Source organism: Schistocerca serialis, chromosome 9, assembly GCF_023864345.2.
Source record: "Schistocerca serialis cubense isolate TAMUIC-IGC-003099 chromosome 9, iqSchSeri2.2, whole genome shotgun sequence".
NCBI classification, from domain to species: Eukaryota; Metazoa; Arthropoda; class Insecta; order Orthoptera; family Acrididae; genus Schistocerca; species Schistocerca serialis.
The window spans coordinates 193,618,113-193,641,872 of NC_064646.1; the positions used below are offsets into that span (position 1 = coordinate 193,618,113).

The 23,760-nt window shown below is 40.9% G+C and overlaps 1 protein-coding gene across 1 annotated transcript in view; it reads right to left on the reverse strand.

Moving 5' to 3' along the window:
• Window positions 1-16,723: 16,723 nt before the first annotated feature.
• Window positions 16,724-23,760, reverse strand: part of LOC126419020 (lysosome membrane protein 2-like) — a 415,667-nt gene continuing 408,630 nt past the window's right edge. Inside the window, exon 10 of the mRNA XM_050086076.1 lies at window positions 16,724-18,542. Within this exon, the coding sequence (XP_049942033.1) occupies window positions 18,333-18,542 (210 nt within the window). The 3' untranslated portion in view covers window positions 16,724-18,332. The remainder of the gene's footprint in view (window positions 18,543-23,760) is intronic.

Below are 23,760 nucleotides of genomic sequence, written 5' to 3' on the forward strand. Positions count from 1 at the left end.
AGGTGCACGTGCCCGTCGACCTGGGACCGGACCGCAGCGACGCACGGATGCACGCCAAGACCGTAGGATCCTACGCAGTGCCGTAGGGGACCGCACCGCCACTTCCCAGCAAATTAGGGACACTGCTGCTCCTGGGGTATCGGCGAGGACCATTCGCAACCGTCTCCATGAAGCTGGGCTACGGTCCCGCACACCGTTAGGCCGTCTTCCGCTCACGCCCCAACATCGTGCAGCCCGCCTCCAGTGGTGTCGCGACAGGCGTGAATGGAGGGACGAATGGAGACGTGTCGTCTTCAGCGATGAGAGTCGCTTCTGCCTTGGTGCCAATGATGGTCGTATGCGTGTTTGGAGCCGTGCAGGTGAGCGCCACAATCAGGACTGCATACGACCGAGGCACACAGGGCCAACACCAGGCATCATGGTGTGGGGAGCGATCTCCTACACTGGCCGTACACCACTGGTGATCGTCGAGGGGACACTGAATAGTGCACGGTACATCCAAACCGTCATCGAACCCATCGTTCTACCATTCCTAGACCGGCAAGGGAACTTGCTGTTCCAACAGGACAATGCACGTCCGCATGTATCCCGTGCCACCCAACGTACTCTAGAAGGTGTAAGTCAACTACCCTGGCCAGCAAGATCTCCGGATCTGTCCCCCATTGAGCATGTTTGGGACTGGATGAAGCGTCGTCTCACGCGGTCTGCACGTCCAGCACGAACGCTGGTCCAACTGAGGCGCCAGGTGGAAATGGCATGGCAAGCCGTTCCACAGGACTACATCCAGCATCTCTACGATCGTCTCCATGGGAGAATAGCAGCCTGCATTGCTGCGAAAGGTGGATATACACTGTACTAGTGTCGACATTGTGCATGCTCTGTTGCCTGTGTCTATGTGCCTGTGGTTCTGTCAGTGTGATCATGTGATGTATCTGACCCCAGGAATGTGTCAATAAAGTTTCCCCTTCCTGGGACAATGAATTCACGGTGTTCTTATTTCAATTTCCAGGAGTGTATGTCAGTTACTGTGATACGGGTTTTAATTTCCTAGTACCCCGCAGCATAAAATTTGAAGGGTTTGTAGTGAAAAATGTGGTTACTGACAACGTTTGGTTCATTTTAGGTGATATGTTGCTGTGTACTAAATGTAGCTAACACAGCAAAATTGTTTTTAAAATTCGCAGGGAAATCACATCTCGCTACAGTATGAAGAAAATAGAAGTTAATTTGAGCGTGTTGCCAGATGGCATAATGTGCAAGTAGCCTGCAGCTCAATTGGGAATAGTTGACGCAAATAGACACATATTTCCCAGATTGGTGATTGTGGTTTATCATTTTACTTACTGCTAGAAGAAAATAATGACGATCAAGACATTCTGCACCAACAGTTACCTAATGGAAAAACTGAAACACAAATCATATTTATGACAAAGCTTGACTAAAGTTTCTTTGGGACACTTATCAGTCATCACTTATAAAACGGATGTGATTCATGTTATATGACTGTTAGAGTGAACTTACAGGTCTGGGCGTAATTCAGAAAATATGTATAAATTAAATTTTAATGTAGCCTACTGTTTTTATTTAAAGTAATACCTATGGTAATTCAAAATAAATTTGCTGACTGAGAATATCCTGGCACTGTTTGTGTTAGGTGTTCATACACTACGTATTAATGATATACGAAAATTTGTGCAGGACCAAGACTCAAACCTGGATTTCGTGCTTCGTGCTTCCTGCTTATCTTAACTGCCGCCGTTGGATAAGCAGCTGCAGCAGCAAGTCGTATACTCCTAACTCACTCATTTGTTACATAGTTTAATTCTTAATTTCTTTGCGTGTTTTTGGTACTTGCATTGTTGAATTCATAAATTTCGGGCGTATTATAGTATTTGAGAGTTGTAGCATCGCGTTTTAGTACCTGAATAGTGTAAATTCGCGTAGTCGTTTGTCTTCTGTTTTTGTTTTGAACGGCCAGTGTCGGTTGGTCACAGTCAGTGTGCTCCCTGCCGCCGTTGGATAAGCAGCAAGTCGTATACTCCTAGCTCCCTCATTTTTTACATAGTTTAATTCTTAATTTCTTTGCGTGTTTCTGTTACTTGCATTGTTTAATTCATAAAATTCGGGTGTATTACAGTATTTGAGAGTTGTAGCATCGCATTTTAGTACCTGAATAGTGTAAATTCGCGTAGTCTCCTTCGGCCGCCGAGCAGTGTCAGCAGTGCGCAAGTAGCAGCATTACTGCATTTACTAGGCAATCTTGTATTTTAATAACCGTTTAAATTTTGTCGATTTGTTTGCGCTCTCTGTAGATTAGTTCAGACGTTCTTTGCAAAACAGTTTTTAGCATATATAGGGACTGCAACTGCTGTGTTCGGATGCAGGCTGAGTTGGCATCCCTTCGCTCCCAGCTTCAGGCAGTGTTGGCTTCGGTCACACAGCTTGAGTCTGTTGCCAATGGGCATCACTGTGGGGGTCCGGATGGGGGTTTGTCGGGGACGGCCAGCTCGTCCCACGCATCCCCCGATCGGACTACGACTGTGGTTGCCCAGGATGCTGCCCACATTGAGGCTGATCCCTCACCTGTGGTAGAGTGGGAGGTCGTCTCAAGGTGTGGCAGGGGGCGAAAGACATTCCGGAGGGCTGAACGGAAGGCCTCTCCAGTTTGTCTGACGAACCGGTTTCAGGCTCTGTCTCAGGCTCTGTCTCAGGCTGATACTGATCTTCGGCCTGACATGGCTGCCTGTCCTGTTACAGAGGTTGCCCCTCAGTCTGCAAGATCCGGGCGGTCGCAGAGGGTGGGCTTACTGGTAGTTGGGAGCTCCAACGTCAGGCGCGTAATGGAGCCCCTTAGGGAAATGGCAGCAAGAGAGGGGAAGAAAACCAATGTGCACTCCGTGTGCATACCGGGGGGAGTCATTCCAGATGTGGAAAGGGTCCTTCCGGATGCCATGAAGGGTACAGGGTGCACCCATCTGCAGGTGGTCGCTCATGTCGGCACCAATGATGTGTGTCGCTATGGATCGGAGGAAATCCTCTCTGGCTTCCGGCGGCTATCTGATTTGGTGAAGACTGCCAGTCTTGCTAGTGGGATGAAAGCAGAGCTCACCATCTGCAGCATCGTCGACAGGACTGACTGCAGACCTTTGGTACAGAGCCGAGTGGAGGGTCTGAATCAGAGGCTGAGATGGTTCTGCGACCGTGTGGGCTGCAGATTCCTCGACTTGCGCCATAGGGTGGTGGGGTTTCGGGTTCCACTGGATAGGTCAGGAGTCCACTAAAAGCAACAAGCGGCTACACGGGTAGCAGGGGTTGTGTGGCGTGGGCTGGGCGGTTTTTTAGGTTAGATGGCCTTGGGCAAGTACAGAAAGGGCAACAGCCTCAACGGGTGCGGGGCAAAGTCAGGACATGCGGGGACCAAGCAGCAATCGGTATTGTAATTGTCAACTGTCGAAGCTGCGTTGGTAAAGTACCAGAACTTCAAGCGCTGATAGAAAGCACCGAAGCTGAAATCGTTATAGGTACAGAAAGCTGGCTTAAGCCAGAGATAAATTCTGACGAAATTTTTACAAAGGTACAGACGGTGTTTAGAAGGGATAGATTGCATGCAACCGGTGGTGGAGTGTTCGTCGCTGTTAGTAGTAGTTTATCCTGTAGTGAAGTAGAAGTGGATAGTTCCTGTGAATTATTATGGGTGGAGGTTACACCCAACAACCGAGCTAGGTTAATAATTGGCTCCTTTTACTGACCTCCCGACTCAGCAGCATTAGTGGCAGAACAACTGAGAGAAAATTTGGAATACATTTCACATAAATTTTCTCAGCATCTTATAGTCTTAGGTGGAGATTTCAATTTACCAGATATAGACTGGGACACTCAGATGTTTAGGACGGGTGGTAGGGACAGAGCATCGAGTGACATAATACTGAGTGCACTATCCGAAAATTACCTCGAGCAATTAAACAGAGAACCGACTCGTCGAGATAACATCTTGGACCTACTGATAACAAACAGACCCGAACTTTTCGACTCTGTATGTACAGAACAGGGAATCAGTGATCATAAGGCCGTTGCAGCATCCCTGAATATGGAAGTTAATAGGAATATAAAAAAAGGGAGGAAGGTTTATCTGTTTAGCAAGAGTAATAGAAGGCAGATTTCAGACTACCTAACAGATCAAAACGAAAATTTCTGTTCCGACACTGACAATGTTGAGTGTTTATGGAAAAAGTTCAAGGCAATTGTAAAATGCGTTTTAGACAGGTACGTGCCGAGTAAAACTGTGAGGGACGGGAAAAACCCACCGTGGTACAACAAAGTTAGGAAACTACTGCGATAGCAAAGAGAGCTTCACTCCAAGTTTAAACGCAGCCAAAACCTCTCAGACAAACAGAAGCTAAACGATGTCAAAGTTAGGGTAAGGAGGGCTATGCGTGAAGCGTTCAGTGAATTCGAAAGTAAAATTCTATGTACCGACTTGACAGAAAATCCTAGGAAGTTCTGGTCTTACGTTAAATCAGTAAGTGGCTCGAAACAGCATATCCTGACACTCCGGGATGATGATGGCATTGAAACAGAGGATGACACGCGTAAAGCTGAAATACTAAACACCTTTTTCCAAAGCTGTTTCACAGAGGAAGACCGCACTGCAGTTCCTTCTCTAAATCCTCGCACAAACGAAAAAATGGCTGACATCGAAATAAGTGTCCAAGGAATAGAAAAGCAACTGGAATCACTCAATAGAGGAAAGTCCACTGGACCTGACGGGATACCAATTAGATTCTACACAGAGTACGCGAAAGAACTTGCCCCCCTTCTAACAGCCATGTACCGCAAGTCTCTAGAGGAACGGAGGGTTCCAAATGATTGGAAAGGAGCACAGGTAGTCCCAGTCTTCAAGAAGGGTCGTCGAGCAGATGCGCAAAACTATGGACCTATATCTCTGACGTCGATCTGTTGTAGAATTTTAGAACATGTTTTTTGCTCGCGTATCATGTCGTTTTTCGAAACCCAGAATCTACTATGTAGGAATCAACATGGATTCCGGAAACAGCGATCGTGTGAGACCCAACTCGCTTTATTAGTTCATGAGACCCAGAAAATATTAGATACAGGCTCCCAGGTAGATGCTATTTTTCTTGACTTCCGGAAGGCGTTCGATACAGTTCCGCACTGTCGTCTGATAAACAAAGTAAGAGCCTATGGAATATCAGACCAGCTGTGTGGCTGGATTAAAGAGTTTTTAGCAAACAGAACACAGCATGTTGTTATCAATGGAGGGACGTCTACAGACGTTAAAGTAACCTCTGGCGTTCCACAGGGGAGTGTTATGGGACCATTGCTTTTCACAATATATATAAATGACCTAGTAGATAGCGTCGGAAGTTCCATGCGGCTTTTCGCAGATGATGCTGCAGTATACAGAGAAGTTGCAGCATTAGAAAATTGTAGCGAAATGCAGGAAGATCTGCAGCGGATAGGCACTTGGTGCAGGGAGTGGCAACTGTCCCTTAACATAGACCAATGTCATGTATTGCGAATACATAGAAAGAAGGATCCTTTATTGTATGATTATATGATAGCGGAACAAACACTGGTAGCAGTTACTTCTGCAAAATATCTGGGAGTATGCGTGCGGAATGATTTGAAGTGGAATGATCATATAAAATTAATTGTTGGTAAGGCAGGTACCAGGTTGAGATTCATTGGGAGAGTGCTTAGAAAATGTAGTCCATCAACAAAGGAGGTGGCTTACAAAACACTCGTTCGACCTATACTTGAGTATTGCTCATCAGTGCGGGATCCGTACCAGATCGGTTTAACGGAGGAGATAGAGAAGATCCAAAGAAGAGTGGCGCGTTTTGTCACAGGGTTATTTGGTAACCGTGATAGCGTTACGGAGATGTTTAATAAACTCAAGTGGCAGACTCTGCAAGAGAGGCGCTCTGCATCGTGGTGTAGATTGCTCGCCAGGTTTCGAGAGGGTGCGTTTCTGGATGAGCTATTGAATATATTGCTTCCCCCTACTTATACCTCCCGAGGAGATCATGAATGTAAAATTAGAGAGATTAGAGCGCGCATGGAGGCTTTCAGACATTCGTTCTTCCCGCGAACTATACGCGACTGGAACAGGAAAGGGAGGTAATGACAGTGGCACATAAAGTGCCCTCCGCCACACACCGTTGGGTGGCTTGCGGAGTATAAATGTAGATGTAGATGTAGATGTAGAACTGCCTTAACAACTTTGGCAGTCTGTGTATGATAATGTCTTTCGCATTAATTTCAGACAGATGTCAGTCATACTTAATGACTGTTCACCTAGACATGCAAGTAAATAATACATATGTGTTTCTTCCAAGTCGAAAACACAAAAATTCCAGCACAGATAGAAACAATGAGACTCCTGCAGGGTGTCCCACAACAACTGTCGATTTTGGATGTGAAGTTGATTTATCAGCTCACAGCCCCAGAAAAGGAAAAATTAAGAATCAAACTAAAATTGCTGCAAGGAAGAAACTGATATTTACAAAACCAAGTAGCCTCATTATTATGTGAAGCTAAAAGCAGTGGTGTTACACAGCTTGCACATGTAAACAGTGATGAACTTGAAGGCTTATGTGATAAGTTTTAACTTGAGATCTGTCACAGCTTGTTTCGCAAACATTTCCTACGTAAAATTTTTCATTTGGTCAGATTACTTCCATTTTGTAAAAATGGACATTTCAAGCCATAGTATTAAGCAGTTATCACTTCGTGTTTACTCGATTTCAATATGGCGTTGAGTGCAATGCTTGAACTTACACAAATCAAAGGAGCCAAAAGAACAAGCAATGAACTGTGGTGGAATTAAAATCAGACTTTAATGCTGGCCACAGTACAAGTGGGTCTGAACATACAGTGCACTGAACACTCCTAACAATGGGCCTCCACAGCCAACGACCCTTGCATGTGCCAATGTTGACACCATGACATAACAACTACGACTGAAATGATCACTGGCACTGGATGTTGACACAGTGGAAGAGCATTGCATGGTCTAATGAATGCTGATACCTCCTTCATCATGCTGAAAGGAGGGTGCAAATCCATCACCTTTCAGGGGAACAGCTCGTTGACACCTGTACTGCAGGACGGAGACAAGCTGGCAGCAGCTCCGTTGTGCTCTAGGGAACATTCATGTGTGCATCAATGTGTCCAATGGAGCTCGTGCAAGGCACCATTATGGTCAAAGAGTATAGTACACTGGTTGCAGACCATGTACACCCCTTCATGATGATCATGTTTCCCAATGGCAGTGGCATTTTTCAGTGAGATAATGCTCCATGCTATAAGGCCAGGAGTGCGATTGAATAGTTTGAGGAACACAGTGGTGAGTTCCAATTGATGTGCTGACCCCCAACTTGCCAGATCTGAACCCGATCGAACGTATCAGGGGATGTGTTAGAATGCGGCATCAAAGCTCATCATCCCCCTCCCTGGAATTTATGGGAATTATGTGACTTCTGTGTGCAGACATGGTGCCAACTCTCTCTAGTTAACTACCAAAGCCTCGTTACTTCCATGCCATTATGCATTGCTACTGTTATCCATGCCAAAGGTGGGGATACCACCTACTAGGTAGGTAGTCATGTTCTGGCTGACCAGTAATGTAACACCTCAAGGTGCGGAGAGCCATAAGGACCTAAAGCACACCTATGTCAGTTTTGAGATTTTAGCATACGTGAATGCTCCTGGTGCCCGTTGATCTTCCGGTGAACCAGCTTTGGCTCTATCGTAAGCCCTTATTATGTATTTCAACATTTAAGGAAAAACATTCCATCATTTCTCTGATATTCTCTTCCCTATGGGCAGAAAGCATAATTCTGTTACTCTGTGCTGCTCAATTGTTATATAGGGTTCCCAACAGTGTCTACATCACATACATAGTAGCACTTCGTAACAGAAGGTAGATTGGCAATACTGCAACATATTGTTCATTGGAGCCTTGGGAGGCCACAAGGGTTATTTCCCCAGAGTTTGTAGGTGCCTTGCCAACCTTCAAACACAAAGTCTTAACCTTACTACTAGATTTCATACCTGAGGTGGACAGTCAGTTTTATCTGAACCTCAAGCCAAATGTCAATTTTCTTCATGTGGGGCACCATAGCTGTATATTTGTTAAATGGCATTTTGAAATATTCCAAATCTGCTGTTTATTCACAAGTATTCAATTTATTATACCTTGCCTAGTTAGCCAATTTCAGACATTGAGGTTATTTTCAAGTGTATTAGGGGTTGATTCGTTACACAATTATTACCCTGTTAATAAATGGTGATACAGCTGATCTTTTAATAAAACAGGTGTTCCCTAGTTGCAGTGTACATACATATCTGATTACATCAATATTTCAATTTTTTCACTTTTTATGAAACTTTATAACTGTTACACACAAACTGCAGCTGTCGTGTTTCATTGAGTTTTCCACTTAAACAATAGTTGATATTTTTGACAGTAACTCCATTTTAAACACTGTTACACAAGTTTGTTAGTGGATGTAACCGTAACGAAAGTTCAAGAAACAAGTTCTCAAAAAATCTAAAAGTTATCCCAGGTTTTTCTCTCATTTTATTTTGAGTGTTCATCTAAATAAAATAACTTCTCAAAACATACAGCTGTTTTTTTTTCTTTGGTAAATACACAACAGAAATGAATACCCGACTGATGGATCAGTGGCTGCACGAAAACGTGAAGAAATGTGAAAGGAAACAATCAATGCAAGGGCCTATTTAGCATACAGGAAAATAATAATAATAACTTCCATGTAATTTAGAAGCATGGACACTGCCATGTGCACCCCAAAGAGGGACAAAGTTAGGCATGTGGAGTAAAAATGTAAGTGGTTTTATTTTCAAAGGGCACAAGTAAACTCACTGAAGGTCATACTTACACTGGGTTGAATCTGACCTCAACTACATGAAGCTACTAGGTGTGAGACATGTCTGTGCCTATCTAGAGCAGGCAGGCAGTGTTTAGTATTGACATTGGCTATGCTTTTAGTTCGTGTGACTAATTGAGGGTTGAAAGCGCAAAAGTGTTCCATTTTTAAACACAGAGAGGTGAGCTGATAGCTGTGAGGGTGAGAAACTACCTTTTAATATGATGGCACATAAAAGGTGCCGATTTGGAGGATATTGGGGATCAAACATGAGGGTCAGAGTTTGACCAAACTTTGGACGACTTGTGATCAAAGAAGGCAGAAGGGATGAATAACATATATAACACAGCTATTAAATTTCTAAAGTTATTGGGCAAAGTAGCAGCAAAATAATTATTTAAATTAGTGTACAGAATGTTTGATACTGGAGACATGTCACCAGACATTCAAAAGAATATCATCCACACAGTCCTGAGGATTGCAAAAGCATATGAATATCAGAAGTATTGCACAATTAGCTTGAATGCACATGCTGATAAGAATAATTTACAATGGAATGGAAATGAAACTTTATGTTCTGTTTGATAACAATAAACTCAGCTTTAGGGAAAGTAAAAGCACCAGAGAGGTGTTCAGCCATTTTACTTTATAATAGAAGCAATCAGTATGGAAAATCAAGACTTCTCATAGCAGTTGTCAACACAGAGAAAGTATTTTACAGTATAAAGTAGTGCAAGAGGTCTGAAATCCCCAGAAAAATATATACATGGATGATACATAAAAAAAAAAGAAAAACCAGCGGGCACCAATAATAAAGGAAGACCGAGAACAAAGTACACCAATTAAAAAGTACATAAGGGAGGGATACAATCTTTCTCCTGTGCTGTTCAATCTTTACAGTGAAGATGTAATTACAGAAGTTAGATTCATAACTGACTAACCGAAAAGACTTTATTTGCCTCACTTCAGAAAACAATTCTGTGAAACAAGGCAAGAAAGTATTTTCATTTAGTTAATTCAGTATACAGTGTTTCACAAAGACACCAAAGTTGAATCAATTAAAAAATAGAACTGAGATTAAAATTCAGGGTGAAGCATAAAATTCACTGGTGACATTCCTCCTGTGAGTGAAAGTGAGGAGGAACGCAGGGCCTGTAGAATAGCACAAAAAGTGTAATGAGTGCAGAACGTGTATTGAAGGTAAACTGCAGAAAGCCAATAGTACAGATGAGGAACAGAAATTAGATTAGTAATAAACTCTATTTACAAACTGAGCACCACCTAGCTGACTTAAGTGCAGGCATTTTGCTACCTAGGAGGCAAAATAACATGTAATGTATGAAGCAAAAAAGGAGACAAGGACAGTCAAATGGGTCTTCCTTGCTGAAACAAGTCATGTTGTATGAAACATAGGATTGAATTTCAGAAACCTGCTTCTGATAACGTATGTAAAAAACCAGGAAGAAAAAAAAAAATCAAAAGTTTTTCAAACATGGTATTACAGAACAATGTTTAAAATTAAGTGAATCAGTCTATGGAAACTCCAGGATGGTATGTAACAATACTATGAAAAGAATAGTTGCTACTCATCATGAAGTGGAGATGCAGAGCTGCAGATATGCACAGCAAAAAGGCTATCACAACATAAACTGGGAGGAGGGGGGGGGGGGGGGGGGGAGCAGAAAAGAAGAGAAGTAAAAGGACTGGGTTCCTTTGGTGCGATAGAGGGTTGCGTAGTGCTGGAACGGGAACAGGGAAGGGTCTGCATGGGTGAGGACAATGACTAATGGAGGTTTAAGACAAGAGGTTTACAAAACATAGTATATATTGCAGGGAGGGTTGCCACCTGTGCAATTCAGAAAAGCTGGTGTTGATGGGAAGGATCCATATGGAACAGGCTGTGAAGAATTTAATTCAGTTGCTCTAGTCCTGGGTGGTACTGAGTTATGAGGGGAATGCTCTTCTGTGGCTGGACAGTGGGAGTTGGTAGGAGACTGGAAAGATAATGTACAGGAGATTTGTTTTTGTACAAGGTTGGGAGGATAATTATGGTGTGTGAGGGCCGCAGTGAGACCTTTGATGTATTTTGAGGGGGACTGCTGGTTACTGCATATGTGATGACTACTTTTGGCTAGGAAGTGGAGATATTGGTGGTGGTTAGTAGGTTTGATATAGAGAGAGCTACTGATGTGGCAATGTTTGAGGTGGAAGTCAACATCCAGGAAGGTGGTTTGTTTGGTTGAGTAAGACCAGGTGGAACAAATGGGGGAGAAACTGTTGAGGTTCCAGAGGAATGTGGATATGTTGTACTCACCCTCAATCCAGATCGCAAAGATGTCACAATGAATCTGAATCAGGTGAGGGGTTAGGATTCTGGGTGTTAAGGAAGGATTCCTCTAGATGACCCATGAACAGGTTGGTATAGAATAGTGCTGTGTGGGTGCCCGTAGCCATACCCTAGATTTGTTTGTAGGTAATGCCTTCAAAGGAGAAGTAATTGAAGGTGAGGACATAGTTGGTCATGGTGACTAGGAAGGAGCTTGTTTGTTTGGAATCTTAGGACATTGGCAAATGTGCTATTCAAAAGTGGTAAGGCCATGGACATTAGCAATGACAGTGTAAAGGGAGGTGGCATCAATAGTGACAAGCACGGCATCATGTGGTAAAGGGACAGGAACTGTGGAGAGTCGGTGGGGGAAATGGTTGGTATCTTTTATATGCGAGGATAGGTTTTGGGTAATAGGCTGAAGGCGTTTATCTGTGACAGCAAAGATTCTCTCATTGGGGGAATAGTAATGGGTCACAATGGAGTGTCCTGCATGGTTGGGTTTATGGACTTGATGAGCATGTAGAAGGTATGAGTGTGAGGAGTGATAGGGACTGGCAGAGAGACTGACTCCAGGGAATGGTTCTGGGATGGACCTAAGGATTTGAGGAGACACTGGAGATCCTGCTGGGTTTCTGGAATGGGGTCACTGTGGCAAGGTTTGTACGTGGGTGTATCTGACCGCTGGTGGAGTCCTTCTGCCAGGTAATCCTAGCGGTTCAAAACAACCACAGTTAGGATTATAAGGGTTGAGTTTTTAGATGGTAAATTTTGGTTATTTCTGCAGATGTAAGGTTAGTTTGCATGTTCAGGGATTTGGGGAATGATAGTGAGGCAAGGTTCAAGGTTCAAGGTTAAGAAATTCTGGGAAGTTAACAGGAAGTGTTTTGAGGGCAGCAGGGGTGAATCACAATTGGATGGAGGAGAGAACTGAGTCAGGCAGTGTTCAACATTGGCCTTTGGTTGAGTCTGATTGGTAGGGTTGGCGCTGAAAAAGTGTTTCCACTGTAGGGACCGGGAGAGGGAGAGAAGGTCTTTAACAAGTCCTGCATGATTGGAGGTGGGGCAGAAGGTGAGGCCTTTGGAAAGGACTGATATTTCTGTGGGGCTAAGGCTTCTAGAGGAAAGGTTCATGACTATGTTTCGAGTCTGTTTAGGTTCTGGATTCTATGTGGTGGTGGGAGGGAGTTTTGAAGGGTGGGGTAAATGTAGTAGGTCTGTCGTTTGTCAGCTATGTGGGGAAGTGGGGGGGTTTCGAGGTTGTTGTAGAGATGGTGGACAGTGGTACTCCAAGGCAGGAGTAGGAAGTGAGCAGGATGGAGAGTTTTGTGAGGTGGCATTGTGCATGTTGCTCTAGTTCCTGGAGGGCAAGAACTTCAATGAGTATTATGGATTCCAGGAATTTGGAATTGCGTAGCAGGAGAATTTAACATGAGGAGAGAAGGTATTGCACAGAAGTTTGGGCTTGGTTGATATGGTTATGCAGGACTATGTTGGTGAGGTCTAAGGATTGATGGAATCTGGACAGGTAGAGGTCACTGTGGGAGGAGGAATGGTAGCCAGAGATGGGTAATTTGTTGGTAAGGCAATTTGGAAGGATTCATGTGCTAAGCAACAATACAGAAATAGAATGTGGACCTGGATTCTGGCAAGGGATAAGGAGACTTTTCTGTATTGGTGCAGATGGAAGGAGCAAGGATTCATGGTGGTGACAAAATGAGAAAAATTACTAAATAACATAGAAATACATTTTAAAAAATTCACAAAAATACACCCAAATACGCGGAAAAAGTCACAAGAAGATAGTCAATGATAGTGAAAGGCTAAAAGTCACTAAAATTGGCATGAAGTCACAATGAGATCAAAGAAAAGACATAATTTAAAAAAAATATTTTACTGTGGGTAGCAGGTCTGAGAATGAATAAATGTGAAGAAGGGGAACAGCACATGTGACTGGATGAGGTGAAGGTAGTGGGTGTGAAGTGGGACAGAGTAGAGAAAGAGTGGGAGGTATGAGGGGGTTCATAGGATGAGATACAAGATCGTGTGACACCAGGGAGGTGCGGGAAATAACAGGTGAAATTGCAGGATAGTGATGCAGGGAGAGAGATCAATTTGAAAGTATAGAATCAATGATATTAGAGAGAAAATTGTGTGACATAAGATGCTGCACCATCAATCAGCATGGTCTTGTAGCCGTCTGTTGTGGGTGGCCGGGACAGTTGATACAGTGTGACTCTTAAGAAGAGCATGCAGGGCAAAGATAAACACAGGAAAGGAGAGATAGAAGGATGGACATTGGGTATGGTAACAAAGGAAAACAGCACTGGGCTAGGATGAAGGAAAAGCTGTCAGGCAAAAACGACACTTGCGCGCGATTGTACACACACACACACACACACACACACACACACACACACACACACACATGTGCACAAATGCAACTCCCACACATGACTGCAGTCTCTGGCAGTCAAAGCCACACTGTGGGCAGCAACAGCAGTGCATGATGAGGGAGAGAACTGGGTGGAGGTAAGGAGGAGGCTGCTGTGGGGAGGGGGAGGGATGGCAGGGTGGGTGTGGGGGACAGTGAATCTCTGTTGGGGAGCACGAGATACGAGGTGGAGGGAGGGTATGGCAGCTAGGTGTAATCGGGAGGTTAGAAGGTGGGCGGGGGAGAGGTGGGGGTTAGCAGAAAAGGAGAAAAGGAAAGATACTGGATGCATTGATGGAATAGAGGGCTGTGTAGTGCTGGAATGGGAACAGGGAAGGGGCTGGATGGTTGAGGACCATGACTAACGAAGGTTGAGGCCAGGAGGGTTATGGAAATGTAGGATATATTGCAGGGAGAGTTCCCACCTGTGCAGTTCAGAAAAGCCATATGGCATAGGCTGTGAAGCAGTCACTGGAATGAAGATTGTCATGATGGGTGCCATGCTCAGCAACAGGGTGGTCCAGCTGTTTCTTGGCCACAGTTTCTTGGTGACCATTCATGTGGACAGACAGCTTGTTGTCTGTAATGCTCACACAGAATACAGCATAGTGGTTGCAGCTTAGATTGTAGATCACGTGGTAGCCCTGCCTTTGATGGGATAGCTGATGTTTGTGACTGGACTGGAGTAGGTGGTGGTGGGAGGATGTATGGGACAGGTCTTCCATCTAGGTCTATTACAGGGATATGGCCATGAGGTAAGAGATTGGGAGCGGGGGTCGTGTATGGATGGATGAATATATTGTATAGGTTTGGTGGATGGTGGAATACCACTGATGGAGGGGTGGGATGAATAGTCGGCAGACACTTCTCATTTCAGGGCATGGGAGGTAGTCGAAACCCTGGAAGGGAATGTAATTCAGTTGCTCCAGTCCTGGGTGGTACCGAGTTACAAGGGGAATGCTCCTCTGTGGCCGGACGATTAGACCTTGAAAAATAAGGCATGGGAGATTTGTTTTTGTACAAGGTTGGGAGGATAATTACGGTCTGTGAAGGCCTCAGTGAGATCTTCGATATATTTCGAGAGGGTTTTCTCATCACTGCAAATGTGATGACCATGGGTGGCTAGGCTGTATGGAGGGAACTGTTTGGAGTTGGATTGGTGGCAGTTGTTGAAGTGAAGGTATTGGTGGTAGTTAGTAGGTTAGAAATGGACAGGGGTACTGATGTGGTCATCTTTGAGGTGGAAGCCAACATCCAGGAAGGTGGCTTGTTGGGTTGAATAGGACCAGCTGAAGCAAATGGGGGAGAAGCTGTTCAGCTTCTGGAGGAATGTGGATATGGTTTCCTCACCCTTGATCCATATTGCCAAGATATCATCAATGAATCTGAACCAGGTTAAGAGTTTATGATTCTGGGTATTACCCAGACTATATTCATCTAGTATTGGAGAATGAGAGTACTTGGCAACTTCCACAAACTTAAAATATAATTTCAAACATATTCAAAACTTTTTCAGTGGTATACCAATTGTCTGTCCTCTCCCCCCCCCCCTCCCCCCCCTACACACACACACATAAAAATAGTGAAAGGGATAGACTTTATCAGTTAATACATTTTTAGCTGTTCAGATTAGGTATGACAATTTCATTTATAACTTCTTTATGAGTAGCTTACTCAACACACTTTTCAGCTATTACGTGAAAATACTGTTGAATGCATCTGCAAAAATATATCACTGTAGGACACGTAGCCCTAGAGATATGACATCATAAACACTGAGAAGTGTGAAAACCTAGCTGTGGATGAATAATCCATAACTAATAAAACCAGCATAGTTAGGGTTTTGCATCTTCACTCACGTAAAGGCTTCAGATACTCAATGTCAAACACTTCACACATTAATTCATTTGTTACAAGACATTTGAAGCAATTATATGCATTAGAGTCCTATTGTTTAAAGAATTTCTGTGTATCTCTCTCTTTTTGGGTGTGTTTACTGGTCCCTTCTAACTGAAAGTGTTATCTGGCTGAATTCCCAGAAGTTATTTGAAAGTTGTATATGCCAGGAGAAACTCAGGTCTCCCAGTCCACATATGACTGGCATCCCATCCTCCATGCTAAAAAGGGTGCAGTTAGTGGTATAACCATGAAAAAAGAAACCACATGCTAGCAAATTATGATGAATTACTATCAACAGATATTTATGGAAATTAAGTTATATTAGGTGAAATCTAATGCAAATCCCCTACTACCTGCAGAGGCAGATTGGTAATATCATGTAGAAGTAAAAGGAAAACAAATTGCAGGGAAGACAACAATCTGAATATATATGCTGTTTATTGAGGTGGTTAGATGTAATAGCTACACAGAGGTGTCAAGCAAACCTCAGTGAAAAACTGGAAACTAAGCATTATTTCAACTGAAAGCTTGGTGATTTTATTAAATTCTGATAATAGCGATTATGCTGCAGTATTTAAAGGCAATAAGTGGGTTTCACAGCCAAATCAATGAATGTCAATAAGTATTGCCCACTTTTGCCAGTGTAAAAATTACTGAATGTATTCTGATGTTCCAATTAAATTATACATAGCTAATTGTGACAAGCAGAGCAGCAACAAATACTTCAAAACAATAATGAGAAGCTATTAGTCAAAATGAATAATTGCCTACAAACAATGGTTCCGCAAAATATTGTGTACTAGGACATAACATGTGCTATTGTTCTTGTTTCACTACTGTGATAATCTCAGTCCTGTGATACTGCATCTGCTGCAGCAATGTCACTATGCTCTTCTGCTCGTTAAGGAACCATACTAAAACTTCTCATTCTTTCTAAAGCGAACACATAGAGTAAATGGCATTTTTTTTTCGTTTTAAAAATCCTTATTCTTATTAGCTTAAATGATTTGCAGATCAGTCAAAGTTTCCTTGTGATGTGTATCATCACAGTCTCCAAGGGAATTCTCATGCATGCATACACACATTTAAGGCAGTTTGTTACAGTATTGACAAAATTTATGGAAGAAGTAAATTTATAATAGTCTCAGATACAAAAAAATAATAATTTATAGCAAACAAGCAAATACATTTTCAAATATAGAACAATAGAAGTACAAAAATTATGTTTGTCTCAAAATATATGGAAGCAATTACATTTCTTTTAATGATAAAAATATTATCACATAGCTCTGCATGTAACAGGTAAATTTTACTTTGATGATGTGATGATGTGATGTAGCTTGAATGTGAAGTTAATGTCTAATAGTAGTTTCAGAGTAAAGCCAGATTTTTAAAACAAATCTCTTTGCAACATTAGAGATGTTTAAATGGATGTATTTTAAATCCTTCTGCAAACATTCATAAAATAATTTGTGGCAAAAATATAATTATAAAAATATATTTTGTAAAAATGAGCCAAAAAGGGCTTGTGTAGTATATGCTACCAAGAAATTGCCACAAAAGCTGTTTTGCACTCTTCGGCAAATCATCAATGTCAAGAGTTAATTATTTACTGGAAGGTAAACCATGTTTACAAATTTATTATTATTTTCTCCCGAATAGGATCAAATATTCCAGGAAAATGTTTCATTTTGGCTTTAAGCACCAAAGAGATATGGCACATTTATGACAGATAAAACAAGAATACAATGCAAATGGAAGTCTAACATAAATAGTGTACAAGAGTTACAGCAATAAGCTGGATACAATCCATGTGTTGTACATTATAACCTTATAATGAAGTCATTTGCTTTGACTTCTGTTTATTTAAATTCATATATGACCATACTGACATTATTGTTTATACAAGACAAAATTGAAACCATTGGAATGAATCAGTTGACAAGATAGAGTTGAATATAGAACTCAATGATCAGTATTTCTGCAACTAATTATGAATATGGCTTTTTATGGCCACTACTGAAGTGTTGTCTTCATTGGATACTACAAGTAAAGTTATGCTTCTCCTTGTATTGGAAAATTCACAAACACACTAGCGACTGTGACACACTGATAGGCTTGTGCAGTTCATATTTTGCAAAAACTGATGTGTCTACAGCAATGGAGTCATTTGTTTGAATATTGTGTTCATTCACGAAAGAAACTTTTCCACAAATACAATGCAGCTTCACAAATCTATTGTGAGAAATAGCTGTTTTAAGTTCCTTTGTTTAATGAGACATTTATGTTGTTCAAGAGTATCGAAAGTGAACAACTTTAAATGTTCTATGTTTGTGAAAATGTTTTCAGAAGATTCCAGACTTCCATAATACTGTTCAAAGCAGCACTTTGTTAGGGAAGTTGAGGCATTTCAAAATTATAAAGTGTGGGACAACATTATAATGATTATTGTTACATTTCACTGACATTACACTGATATTAACCTGTCAAACACCCAAAATATATTGCATTTCCACAAACATATTTCTGACTTTTACAGTTTCTGTTGAAAACTATACTCAAATGCCAGACAACCCTCAAAATGAAGAAAGTCATCAGAACACAGCTCTCAGTCATTATTTGATATAGTATCAGCGAGACTTTGCAGTTCCGACACTGCACGTATCGTTTATGCAAAACTTTAAACTCGCAATTATTTTTACACTCTGTAGCACTTTGAAGAAATGCACTCCCAGATGTAGGCACCTTTGACTTCACGCTACAGTGGCTTGAGTACATGGTCTTTACTCTCTGTCCTTCTGGTGCTACACATCTCTGACCTGTATTTATGCAGAGTACAACTCAGCATCACAAAACACAGCACAGCCAATGCTAAGAGACCCCAGCGGAGGATCTGGCGTGCAAGGTTCACAGTATGTGTTGCACTGTACAGTATTGAATGCAGGTCAGGAGGAAGTTCATTCATGGCCTATGAAAAAATAAAGAAGAGTAGCAACATTAGCATATCATAATTAAAATATTATAATGTGTGGTGTCTGTTCTTTTGGACATGTCTGAAAGAACAGACACCATTTTGATCCAGCAGCCACTATGAATTAAGATACAGAGGGATCACTGAAATTGGCTGCAAGTGGGCATTGACTGAAGTCAATGGGTAAGTTGAAAATTTGTACTGGACTGGGATTTGAACCCATGTTTCCTGCTTATTAAGCAGATGCTCAGACCACTATGCCATCCAGACTACTCTAGCATGTCTCCCATCAAACCCAGCTCAGTTTGACTCCTGGTCTGGCACAAATTTAATTTGATTTAAATCGACGTCCACTTGCAGCCAATATCTGTAATTTCTTTGTGTATTAATTAAAATACAGTTATTGAGAAAATATGTGGCCCACACAAAGTGCTCTTTCCCATTTCACATCATAGCTAGTTATATTATCTTTTTTGGATTGATTTGGGGAAAGAGACCAAACAGTGAGGTCATCAGTCTCATTGGATTAGGGAAGGATGAGGAAGGAAGTCGGCCGTGCCCTGTGAAAGGAACTGTCCGGGCATTTGCCTGAAACAATTTAGGGAAATCACGGAAAACCTAAATCAGGATGGCTGGACGTGGGATTGAACCGTCGTCCTCCCGAATGCGAGTCCAGTGTGCTAACCACTGCGCCACCTCACTCAGTATATTATTTTTAATCAGTGAAAATTTGACTGTTCGTAGCATGATACTTTTTCCCTTTTCTTTCAGTGATGTGTATAGAATAAATTTTGAATATGCATCTACTTTCGAGTACATCTTGTGCTATTGCGGGTTGTCAGATGCTTAATTGAACAGGTCATTTTATGTTCCATGTTATTCTCAGTGTCAGAATATTGAATGCTGATAAATATTTATAATACAGAAAGTTTTACAGAACTTGGAATCAGGTGATGAAACTGTTGTGTGCGCTAATAAATCACCTTGATCTTAATTATGCACATTTTTGTTAAAAGAGAATTGAGCATGTATTACTGAAAATATTGAAAGCATGGAGTTTTCAGTGATGTCTCACACATGGGTAAAGGGTGGAGAAAGAACCATAATTAGATGTGTAATGCTGCATAAAAAATTTATGACAGAAGCTGGGAGGATGGTTGACTGATGTTATTTGAAACGTAGAAATAGATCTACTAGTGTTATTCTTATCTCTGACATAGTTTAGAAATACATGCCCTGGCAGAATCAATCTACACTGGTATCTGTAACAAGTAGAATACTTTTCTGTTATTTTTAATAGACATCCTTCAGCTTGGGCTGAGCAACACCAATTAAGAGATCACACTGTATGGAATTAATTTTCATCTGAGTGGTTTATGTTATAGATGTGCTCCCAAGACTTTAGCACATTTATTGGGAGAACTGTGATCAGGAGAGATGGATTTCATGTAGAATGAAAGGCTGCAATGGTAAGAAGTGAAAAAGTAAAGCTTTTCAAAGTGAGGTTAGTGTTGCTTGTGGTGGACTTAACGCAAAGAGAAGTGTGAAGGTGATCAACAATCAGGTAAGTGCCTAGAGATTTGAAAAACAAAAATATGTAATTAGAATGATTGAGCTGGTCCAGAAAATTTTGAGTTGGTGAATTTTTTCTCCATATTGGAATGTCATAGAAACAGAATTATCAATATGTAGGAAATAACCAAATCAGTCATTTTATGATTTCAGTTTAAAACAGAGCTAGTCAATGGTACATAAATTCTCTAATTGATCCATTAATATATTTTATATAATATAATTTTTCACTTTATTTGCATTCATACAGATGCTGGTGCGTTGTTTGCTTGTGTATTAGTGTAAAAGAGCCCTTTTTCATGTTAATAATACAATTTCACAATTATAAAACACACTTTTTACTTCTTATAAACCAGTTACATGAATTGTTATTTCCTTGGCCAGCATATTGAGCATGTTGATGTAGGTTCCAGAACTGTAATATTGATTTTGAACAAGATACCAGCACCAGTTGCAAGTTTCTTTTTATTTCAAAAAAGATGACTGGTTTCGGTCCCCAAGACCATTATCTGGTGGCACCAACTTACATTTTTTTTTAAACCAAAGTACAATGGAATTAATCATATAGAGAAGAATATAACAATAAGCCCAACAGAACTGATCAACCACCATGTTATCCTCAGTCAACTGGCATCATTGGATGCACATATGGAGGAGTATGGGAGTCAGCACACCTCTTGCCCATCCATTGTCAGTTTCCAGCATTTGGAGCTGCTGCTATTTGGTCAAGTAGCTCCTCAATTGAAATCATGAGGCTCAGAGCACCCCAGTAGGTCAACAGTACATAGCAGCCTAGATGGTCACACATGCAAGTGCCAATCAGGCCCAATGGTGTTTAGCTTCAGTGACCCAAAGGGAACCGGTATATCCCCTGCAGCAAGGCCAACCATCAGCAGCAAGAGTAATAAAATAATGTTAAGAAACAGTTCCACCATATACTTCATAACGTTAGCAAAATAAAATAAATAATGTTGTATAAACTCCTCCCCTATTAATTCAATGACATATATTCAAATAACCTACTGGTTTCTGTGAAATCAGATTTGGTACATTTCAGTTAGTATGATTGTTGGTTGCTGTAGGGCTCTAAACAGTCTTCTGATAAAGAGAAACACCACCCTTCTCACACTGCCATGCTTTTCTTTACTTTCAATTCCTTTTCCTCTGTGACTTCAATTCATTATTTGATGTGACTGGGTTACAGGAAATAGATATATGAAACAAACTAAATAATATTTAAAAGCAACTCCTCAACAAACATCATAAAAACAGCATGAAAAATTACATTGTAAAAAGCTTCTACAATTTAAGAAATCAAGATATGTAACAACCTGAAGGAACACACAATGACTGACAAAAAACACAAGGAGATGGCATTTAAATTAAGGGAGGGGCAAGTTAGAGGGAGGGTCTATAGAGGGCAGAGGGGTAAGCAGGGAGAAGCAAGTAACAATAAGAATACAGGCACATTGGTTTAAAAGTAAAATGAAAAATAGGAAAATATAGTATTTAGAAGAGTAACATGTATAAATAAATACATACATACATACATAAGAAAAAGATATGTAAAACGTAATGTTATTAAATGACTAAGGAAAATGGCTGATGCTCAGAAAACCTAAGATGAATTGTGAGTTAATTATGGAAGTCTCCTTGCATACTTTGTCATTCATTCTGTGTTCTCACTGGACATCTAACATGTAAGTTCATGTTAATGTACCTATTGGTTTAATTGTGTATCAGTTTACACAACATTATTTGTTTCATTATGTAACTCTTCTGCAGTCTGTGGATGAGTGGTTTTTCAACCTCATTTTATTACACTTGCTGTTGATGTCTATGCTATATTCTTCTCTATATGACTGATTTTGTTTTTCTGTAATATGTAGATATCACTGGATAATGGGCTTAGGCACAGGAACAAGTCACAGTTATTAAAATAGAAAAGTGCTACTGGTGCTGTAATTTTATTCACAACAATAACAACAACAATAATACTGATCATCAACATCATCATCCAACATCATAAAATCACAAATGAATTTTCTTGGGTCATCAGTCTTCTTATTGGTTTGAAGTGGCCCACAACAAATTCCTCTCCTATTCTCTAACCCCTTCTTCTCAGAGTAGCACTTGCACATTACATCCTCAATTATTAGTTCAATATACTCCAATAGCTGGCCACTCATGAGTGGATTTCTGTGACTGATCAGAACTATAGGCCAGTTCTGCAGGTGTATCTGATAGATCAGGCCTGTTGACATGAGGTGTGTCATTTCCCACTAATGTGCTAATGTGCAGTCACTGCCCATTGGATGTAGCGCTCTGATCTGCCTGCAGGTCAGGTCCATTTGTATATGGTGACAAACTGGCATATTTTTGTGATTTATATGCAGACCCATGACTGCAGTGCATGTTCAACAGGCAAGAGGCCACGAGCGACACATCTCGGGAGTTTTTATTGTGTGTCACTGCAAGTATATTGTACAGTACAGTATGATGTTATATAGTCATTTTATTTACTGTAGCACATTTTCACACTTTGAAAGCAGTTTACACCCTCAAGAGAAAATATGGATGATGCTATGAATAAAATTGTGGCAGTAGCTGCTTGGACCTTTGTCATGTACAGTATTTTATTATACCTGTAAAATAACGGACATAACACAGTTAAGTGTAATAGCCTACAATAATGAACATAGGACAGGCAACATTATTTTGAAACTCATAGTGTTGGTTTGTACAACTCATTCCACCTCCCTCCCTTTATCCCCTTTATACTTCTTTCCAGAGATCTACACCTTTCTGAGATTATTCCTGAAATTGTTGAAGGTATTTTAAATCCATCCTTGCAACTACAACAAAATGTGTATTTTTGTCATGAAATTTACTTCGTTCTATTAAAATGAAGCATCATTAGCAGCCTTTAATGAAACATATTTGCGTTCCAGCTTGCTTTCTGCACCTAAAAACATTTCGCTACGATAAATGTTTGTTACTTATGATAATGCTGTCTGCTTGTGTGTTTGAGATCTCCCCTCATGTGGCACTTGTTAGTTTTTATAAAAACTATGTTCCACGGTTCAAATACAGTCTAGAAATTTTTCAACCATCTCTTTATTTGTCCTACTTTTTTACACTCTTGTTTGTGTGATGTTTGCTTATCAGTTTTCAGGAACAAGGTATTTCACACCCCTACAGTTTTATACATTTTTCGATGTGGCCACTGGTCCACTCCCTTTACTATACTTGTAGCAACTAAAACTTGCTATCAACTGAAAACTATTCATTCATCATTAGCAAATTTTGAGTAACACCTATATTTATTTGGTTGCCATATTAAAATTTGCTTCTTTTGGCAAAAGAAAGCAGGCTTTACCTAATGTCACCTCACTAACATTCTAGTGTAGTTGCAATTGGAGTAGGATACTGAAACAGTGGTTTATTAAATGAGGAACTTAGTTCAAATCAGGTCAAAAGCTTATGAAAAAGAGGTTATTGGCATAAATATAAAAATGTAATTTCTTCACATATCCTGTTACAAAGCCACACTAATTCAGATTTCACCAGCCATCCTCAACTCTTAAAAAATTACATCATTCCACAGTGCATGCTATCCTTTGCTAAAATCATGTTTTGATAT